The sequence below is a fragment of the Brachyistius frenatus genome, unplaced genomic scaffold (assembly GCF_029030835.1).
Source record: "Brachyistius frenatus isolate BFR_SWC_R1_liver_20210118 unplaced genomic scaffold, ASM2903083v1 Contig_22, whole genome shotgun sequence".
In the NCBI taxonomy this organism is placed as follows: Eukaryota; Metazoa; Chordata; class Actinopteri; family Embiotocidae; genus Brachyistius; species Brachyistius frenatus.
Window position 1 is genome coordinate 3,787,152 of NW_027210621.1, and position 9,168 is coordinate 3,796,319.

At 40.1% G+C, this 9,168-nt stretch overlaps 1 protein-coding gene across 1 annotated transcript; it reads left to right on the forward strand.

The window, feature by feature from the left end:
* The first annotated feature begins 3,895 nt into the window (after positions 1 to 3,895).
* dusp1 (dual specificity phosphatase 1) lies at positions 3,896 to 7,215 on the forward strand. The gene is made up of 4 exons (XM_069696980.1): positions 3,896 to 4,575; positions 4,824 to 4,969; positions 5,080 to 5,299; positions 5,980 to 7,215. Exons 1-4 carry the CDS (start codon positions 4,167 to 4,169, stop codon positions 6,333 to 6,335), a joined length of 1,131 nt encoding a protein of 376 aa, XP_069553081.1. The 5' UTR covers positions 3,896 to 4,166; the 3' UTR covers positions 6,336 to 7,215.
* Positions 7,216 to 9,168: the final 1,953 nt, after the last annotated feature.

A 9,168-nucleotide genomic window follows, 5' to 3' on the forward strand; every position in this document is an offset into this window, starting at 1 on the left:
ATAATTAATTCAAATCAATGCTGTGTATTCGATTATTAGCAACTAGATCGTCATCAATATAGAGTAAAGTGTGGGCTTTTCAATGAAAAACTTTTTAATGTGTTTATTTATATCTGCTTAGATTATAGTGTGTGTTTAATTCATATAAATAATGTAAGTGCTAATAGGCATTGCTAAGGCGGGAGACTATATTTAGTGGTGAAATACATAGCCTATTTACATTACAGCAATGTAGAAATATTAATTTACAAATCAAATTTATTCATGAAGCATCCTGCTTCAGTAAAAGTACAGGAGTATGAGCAGCAAAAAGCATTTAATGTATGAAAGTAAAAGTACTTGTTTTGTCTCTGACTTCTATTTTACTTTTTTAGTCTATATGACATCATTAGATCATTAATACTGAAGCATCAGTGTCAAAACAGAAAGTTTTTGTTGTACCTGGTTACAGTTAACCTGTGTTGTCCAGTGACCCCAAACCTAGGGGTCAGGTTTTGGACATTTTCTCTCACATTTTCTTATTTGTTTGGCTACATATGTGACAGGCTCATACAGAAGGACATAAACCAAACTGCTTTTATGAGAAAACGAATAAAGATATTCCCGTGGTAACATCTAATGCCTCTGATGACCCCAAACACAGCACCATGGTTGGCAAGCATAAATAGTATGTAAACATTGTTACAAAAGCCTGCAAATGACTCAGCAACATAGATTATTCTTTTCATGAGGTCACAGGACAGAACTTTTAAACTTACACATAACATCAGAATAGTTTATGCACAGACAAGATCATTTTCAATTGATGTGAACTCTGCTTTCACCCTGCTCACTGTTCAATAATTAAGGGGAGAACAAGTTTATTCATTAGCAATATGAAATATTCATGTTTTACGTGTTATAAACTCATTGGGAAATGACGCAGAACCATCACAGAAACAGACAGCTGTGCCATGTTTGAAAAATACATCTGTCACACAAGAAAATCCCAAAACTCTCCAGTTGAAATTGTTCCCACTGCGAGTGTTTTTGTTCTCCTCACACTCCTATATACGTGAAACAGAACGTATGTGGCTCAGATAATCTATCTGCTGAGACACGATAAAAGACAGGATTGGCCCTGTGTTTTCCCAGTGATGAAAACAGTTGCCCATAGCTACAATGACAGTAAACGAGCAGGGATGACAACAAGTACAGCGAGTTTGGACCGCAGGAAATGCCTCTCTGTCATCTTCTGTTTCACTTCCCTTTCTGGATGAGAGCGACGGCTTGGTTACGGGCCACAATTATGGGAATCCAAAACAGAGCAGCAACTCAGGCTCTATTTCCAGAGCTCAATTTCAATATTGTACACTCAGGTTTTTTTTTGTTGTAGAATGCACGTTTTGGTTTTGTACTTGGTGTCTTTGCCGGTTATCATGACCCAGAGGGAAATATGATACATTGGTTTGGCTTGTTCAAGTTTTTGGAATGTGTTAGTAGCTCATTTTAGAAACTAATATATCATACCAGAAACCAGTGAAAGGGGCAGCGAAAGACTGAGAAGGGGACACTTCAGGGAAAAGGTAAACATTTTATGCTTCATTGAAGAACAAAATTTCTTTAATGAGTCGCTTTTGTACGGGTTGTCTCCGTTCTTTTCTTCATCAGGTGTCTAATGTCTTTCCTAACCGTAAGCCCGTCACTTCATGACTTAAGGGAAGATGTATTTTCAGTGAGAACAAAATGTTTGGGTACAGACTGTTTTCAGAGCCCGATTGACCCGCCTCCCCTTCATAATGTGTAACATTCCTGCTTTGTGGCATGTGCCTCACAGTTGACTAATCTCACAGGAGTGTGAGGTTAAACCGGCTGGAGAGGTTTTACACTCTGTTGTGATTGGTTAGGTTTCTGTCCTTTAAGCTACTCCTCTTCCTGTCTCAAATAACACATCAATTTTCCCTTTGCTTGTACACAGGGCCAAAACAGTGTGGATGTGGATTCACTGGGACTGGAAGTCAGTTCAGGTTACAATTAAGTGAGAATGACATTACACCCTCTACAGTGCATGTCAGCTTGCTCTTTGAAAGAAATACACGTTGTGAAACTCTCAAATGCAGCATGATATATTATATCATGATATATTATACAACAATATAAAATATTGTTTTCATAATGTGACTTGTGGGTCTGTTAATGTGAAACTCAAATGGGATTCTGAATGGGGAGCAATGTCGCAACTCTACCTGCTTTTAACTCTGCTTAGTAAACATTTGTTTCACAACAAAACAGCCCTGGCCTGTCTCTGCTGTTCTGTTTCAAGACACAAAGACTTTGACACACCCTCTTGCCAACAGAGGTCTGGTGTCCGTCAATAATAATCCTCCAGTTCTTACTATGACACAGCGCTGTTGCCAATTGTGAGTCAGAAAACCACGCCAACAAATGAAAAGGGTTTCCCAGAGCCATTGCAATCATGTTTTCTTTTTTTCTTTTTTTTTAAATACTGTATACTGTAATTTTTGTGGTTATATATATATAAAAAAAAAAAAAACCACTTCATCCTTCTGTTTAAATTAGGTCACACATGAAACAAAAAGGTCAAGAGATCTCCATCTGCTGTTGTCTTCCTGGTATACCACTGTTTTGTTTCTCAGCATGTGGAAATTTACTGGACTTCAGATTTCTATACAGTGATTAACTTTTATGGTTAGCCTTTGCTCTCGGGGCATTGAACACTATGTACCGCTGACTAATAAAAATAAAGAATAAACTTTTATGGCACCCATGGCAGGTATTTACTTATTATCTTGTTATTTGTCAACTCTCAGGTGAAGAGGCAAAATAGAAATCTAATTAAACACTAACATCATGGAAAATTTGGCAAATTCCTTATTTGCTGACATACAGACCATTTACACAGACTTACAATTAAGACTCATAAGATTAGTTGTAATGATGGAATAAAAGGATAATAATTCTGATCATAATGAACCTTTATTAAGACAGGAGATGACTAGATATGACTTATTTTAATCTTAGATAAATTGATAATCAGACCAATTATTCATATACAAAATATATTAAGTCATTACTTAGCCGAGTTCATATTATGATGCCTGAAATGGAGTTGTTATTAATAAACCAGGTCATTATAATGTTATTTTCACCAAACATTCATCTAATGATTGTTGACTTCAATAATAGTGTAAACTGTCATCATTATCAAGAAGGTATTTTGAAGTAACAGGCTATATTTAACCAGGCAAAGTTTTGCCACATAATATATAAATAGCCTGCAAAAATAAATAATAAATTGAAAATAAAAAGGAAAATGGTAAAGAGGACTCAAAGATAGATAGATAGATAGATAGATAGATAGATAGATAGATAGATAGATAGATAGATAGATAGATAGATAGTTACTTTATTAGTCCCAAAAGGGGAAATTATTATTATTCTTTTTTTAATTCCCCCTTTTTTTTTCCCTTTAAAAAAAACAAAAACAAAAAAAATTCCCCTTGTGGGATGAATAAAGTAACTATCTGTCTATCTATCTATGAGACCTCTTTACCATTTACCTTTTTTATTCAATTTGTTATTTATTTTTGCAGGCTATTTATATATTATGTGGCAAAGAAAGAAAGAAAGAAAGAAAGAAAGAAAGAAAGAAAGAAAGAAAGAAAGAAAGAAAGAAAGAAAGGACTTCCTTCACTCAGAATGAAGTTGAACACCGCGTGCCCGCGTACGTGGTACGTGCCTGTAGAGAAATGTCCCGCTTGTGCGCTCGTTCAACCTGCACTCAGAGTGATCACGATGACGTACGCGGTGTTGGCAGGAAGCCAAGAGGGGCGGTCCCCTGACGTCAGTGGTTTCTCATTCACAAGCACGGGGAGTATATAAACGTGTTTCAAAGCGCTCACAAGCAGAAGCTATACTCATTCTAAAGTTGAATATATTAAAACTCTTAAAAACGACCCCAACTACCGGATACACGAACGAAGAAGACAGGACCAGTTTAGATAGTCTTACAAATTGTTTTATTTCCTTGTTTGTGTGCGTAACTTTTTTTTTTTTTTTTTTTTTTTTTTTAAACAAACGAGCTAACCGGAACAAAGGACTCGGCATCCACTTTGTATAACCGGGAGACACCCTCAACAACTTAAAACTTCAGTTTCCCCTCCTTTATGTATTCGGATTTCACGTTTCTATCCCGCTGTACTACTATGGTCATAATGGAGGTTCCCACCATCGACTGTGCGTCCCTCCGCGGCTTGTTGGAGGGCGACGCTCCGGGCTGCCTGGTGCTGGACTGTCGCTCCTTCCTGTCCTTCAACTCGTCCCACATATCGGGCTCCACCAACGTGCGCTTCAGCACCATCGTGCGGAGGAGAGCCAGGGGTGGTCTGGGACTCGAGCATATTGTTCCCAACGAGGACACCAGGAACCGGCTTCTGTCCGGGGACTACCAGTCCGTGGCGCTGCTTGACGACCGCAGTTTGGATTTAAACCAAGTGAAGAAGGACGGGACCCTGATGCTTGCTGTTACAGCCATGTGCCGCGACCCCTGCGGAGCCAGTGTTTTTATTCTTAAAGGTAAGATACTGTAACTATATATAAAAAAAATAAATACATTTAAAAAAAAAAAAAGTCTCACGCAATAGTTGCATCGTGTCCTAACAACGGGGCAACAAATGCGGATTACAGCTGTCACCATACCAGCTGGTGCTGGAGTAAACAATGTGCCAAAATAGCCCCATGAGCAGTTGTCACGTTTTTGAAGACCCGTATTTAAATGTCTTTGTGCCGCCCTGTCATCTGACCTTGATGTCTTTCTTCTCCAGGTGGATTTGACACATTTTCTATTGAGTATCCAGAGTTGTGTACCAAACCCTCCCCGCCACAGGGTCTTAGTTTGCCCCTGAGCTCCAGCCATCCCGGGAGTACAGATCCAAACTGCAGTCCCTGCAACACACCGTTATATGACCAGGTTTGTTTTTATTTCTCATATATTAAAAAAATATATACTTTACAATACACTGACTTTGTGTTTGTAGTGTTTTTAGAGATGACTAATTGCTTGTTTTGCTCTCTTTCTAGGGGGGTCCAGTGGAGATCTTGCCTTTCCTGTACCTTGGTAGTGCTTATCATGCCTCCAGAAAAGACATGCTGGACATGCTGGGCATCACCGCTCTGATCAACGTCTCTGCCAACTGCCCAAACCACTTCGAGGACTCCTTCCTCTACAAGAGCATCCCGGTGGAGGACAACCACAAAGCGGATATCAGCTCCTGGTTCAACGAGGCAATCGAGTTTATCGGTGAGTGCATCCACTATTTATTTATTTCTTTACTTCACGCACACTCTCAACTGCTAAATGTGAGCACCCATCACAGCTGTCACCACTGTTCCCATTCATGGCAAGCAACACAAACTCCCACCCCCCCTCTTCCTTCACTTCACTCTTTGACTCCTGGATTTAAATTTTAAAAAGTTCCCTCCAAAATCGACCAGCTGGCTCGGCACAGGCTCCCCACTCCACCACAATTGTGGTTACATCATTGTCACCTCTCAGGCGTAGAAAAAGGGATGCCCCCTTTTTTTTTATGAATTGTGAGGGATCAGCCCCAAACTAGTTTTGTAGTGGGTTGGCTGGCTGTGCTTGAATAGCTCTTCAAGCCAGTCTTTGTTCTGGCTGAACAAAAGGCAATTTCTCCTCACTCACTGTCAGCCTTCCTACCAGATCAATACCCCCAGCAGTGGTCTGTTCCCCTCCTTTGTTCATTCAGTCTGCCTCCTCTGGGACTACCCCACAACTTCACACCCTGTGCTGCTAGTAAATGTTTTCCTGTGTCTTAATAAGTGACGGTGACTTAAAAAAAAAACCGAAAGTGTTGCAGAGACTTTTGTGTTTGTGGTTTCCTGTGACAGTTTTAACATTAGCTCTACATCTCGTGGATGTTTACATAGCACTAATTTGACTTTCTTTTCTCTTCTCAGACTCCGTGAGAAATACAGGTGGCCGCGTGTTCGTGCACTGTCAAGCAGGCATCTCCCGCTCCGCCACCATTTGCCTTGCCTACCTCATGCGGACCAACCGTGTGAAGCTGGACGAGGCCTTCGAGTTTGTCAAGCAGCGCCGCAGCATCATCTCCCCCAACTTCAGCTTCATGGGTCAGCTCCTGCAGTTCGAGTCCCAGGTCCTGGCCTCCTCTACGTGCTCCTCAGAGGCGGGCAGCCCGGCTATCGGCAACAGCAGCACAGTATTCAACTTCCCCGTCTCCATCCCCGTACACACCTCAGCCGGGCAGCTCTCATTCCTCCACAGTCCTATCACCACCTCTCCCAGCTGCTGAGGAAGCTGCTGGCAGCACAGACTTTGTGTGGACTTGAACTTCAACTCACAAGTGACTACACAAAGCACTTAACAAAATGAGGTCATGATTATAATCCATTTATGGTGATACTGGTATCACTGGACTGAATGGGTACTGCTGTCTGGAGTTGGTTTGTTTGACTCTGTGATCTCTGCAGGTTGTCCTCAACATTTCAAATGGAGATTTGATAACTACCATCAGGCAGTATTGATGTTTAACCTCCTAAATGTGAAAGTCATACACAGTTTTATACCTAAATGACTTGGGAATTATCTGAAAATATATCTAAGGTTAATTTTGTATAGGAAATGATCTGAATATTCCTTATTCAAAGGATTATTTTTACCATGAAGGCAACTGCTTTTGATAATCATAATCATTTTTAAGTAAACCTAATGGAGAGGGCTAACAGTTGTCTCAGGAACCTATCCTCTCAAATGTCCTATTTGCTTTCTGCACTGGTCAAAGAAAGCAAATTAAACCTATTGCCCAACATGGCATGGACGTTACTCCTTCATTTGACGAACAATGAATGTATCCCCCTTCACTCAGAGTAGATGTGCCAGAAATCTTCATTCACACAAATACCTGCCTTTCAAGGCATCATGAAACCTTGACGATCCTGACATATTGGGGAAACCGACCATAAAATACCTCATGTTTCTGTAATGTGTACTGCAGTGCTGAGACAGACGGAACCCCAACAACTACTAAAATGGGGCCACGTAGTCCTCTTTGACTGCATTCTGACATATTTATTAACGAAAGTAATATATTTCTTTAGCATATCTATTTTTGCAATTGTTTGTTTCAATGTTGTTTTTTATACGGCTGAATAAATCTCCTTTGACTTTTGTAATCTGTTGAAGATCTTCTCTTTTTTTTTTTACCTCTTATTATTTATCTGATTTTCACTGCCAACAGTGCACAGTGACTTCAAGCAAATCATAACGCAGATTCAGTTTGAAATATTTGTTGTCTCTTTAGTGTAAACATGTAACTGCTAAAACCACATGGCAATAATTCCCAATAACTAATGCAGAGAAAATATTTTTCTTTCCATTTAAATTGATAAACATTACACCAGTTTAGAACATCATATGAAGTAAATTCATATTTTCTCATGTATGAGAAAGTTTTCCAATCTGACATTCAATTCTATTCTTTTACATACAATCTGTTATTGTCTATCAGCAAACATAAACATGAGGCCTCTGCTAACCATACTTTTCACTGATTACTGTCTCGACCATTCAGTTGGTTCAGAAAATGTCAGAAAATTGTAAAAAAAAAGAAAAAAAAGAAACACTCTACAAAGGTGTAATATCTAAAATCACACTAATTTATGATCAAAAAGCTACTGATTGTTTTTTTTGTTTCAGCTCTAAAAAAATATTTATATTAAACATGAAAGTTTATATTGATGCTTATAAAAGCTCACAAGGACACACAAAAAGAAAAACATTTCTAATTCACCTAAACAAAGCTGATAGGAACTGGTCCACTGCCATGTCAGAAATATATTTGTACCACCACCCTTCCCTGTTTTGTTCCATGCGATGGAATCCTAACATATATCTGCATAAGGATTTGACCAAAACAAGAAGCATGATGTCATGGCATCAGGCATTGTTCTGGCCACACTCCCTCTCTATGAACCCATGTGAGGCCAGGGCAACAGCAGGAGGCTTAAAGAATCAGCTAAGGAGCCCTCCCTCTGTGGTCACAATAGGAGCAGCTGCAAGGCGTTTGGGAAAAGTGTGACAACTAAAGAGCATTCAGGGCTCAGTCAAGCACCGGCCTTGTGTCCCCTGCCTCACACACCAATGAGGAGGTGGGGACGGAGATAGCCGTGAAAGGGAAAGGAATATGTTTGGGTTGCAAATTAGCCAAAACATTGGCTGTGACCCATGGTGGGGTGTGAGAAAGAGGAGACAAAACTTCCTCTAGAGGTGATGATGATGATACTACAAAGGCCTCACTACAAAACAACTATCTGGATTTTATGGGGCTAAGGTTTAAAGCGAGAAAACCTAAAGGATATGAGAACACTGTTGCTATTAGTGCTTGATTCTAACAAATGAAAATATATTTATGCTTAATATTTATCCTCCTGCTTAGCTAACAGTAAAGCAAATGTTTGTGTCTGACCGAAAAGCAGTGATGACGCCTATGTGATGAAAGGCTCATTCATTACCCCACCAGCTCCCTCAGACAAGCTGTGGTTTTGGTGACATATGTGAGACCCCACACACACACACACACACACACACACACACACACACACACACACACACACACACACACACACACACACACACACACACACACACACAGTCTACCCGCCTTACAACAGGAAATCTAAAAAGACACAAAGGCGGGTAGACTGTGTGTGTGTGTGTGTGTGTGTGTGTGTGTGTGTGTGTGTGTGTGTGTGTGTGTGTGTGTGTGTGTGTGTGTGTGTGTGTGTGTGTGTGTGTGTGTGTGTGTGTGTGTGTGTGTGTGTGTGTAAGTCATTAGGCATCTTTTATGATCTGATGCTGCTGTGGAAGAAAAAGCACCTCGTCAATTGGCAGGTCAGAGACATCAAAGCATTGTGATTTGAAAGGGGTATGTTAGAGACGATCCAAATGTGCAAGGCCGTTCAAAATTTTGCCGGGATCCTGAAGCAAGACTATTTTCCTTCACTGATTTAAGAAAAGAAAAGTTTAAACTATCTTCCGTTTGCTTCTGCTATGTTGAATCCTGCCTTTCTTTTCGCTTCCTCAAATTTTCAGTCAGCATCAGCCAGACAAAGACAGACTATAACGTC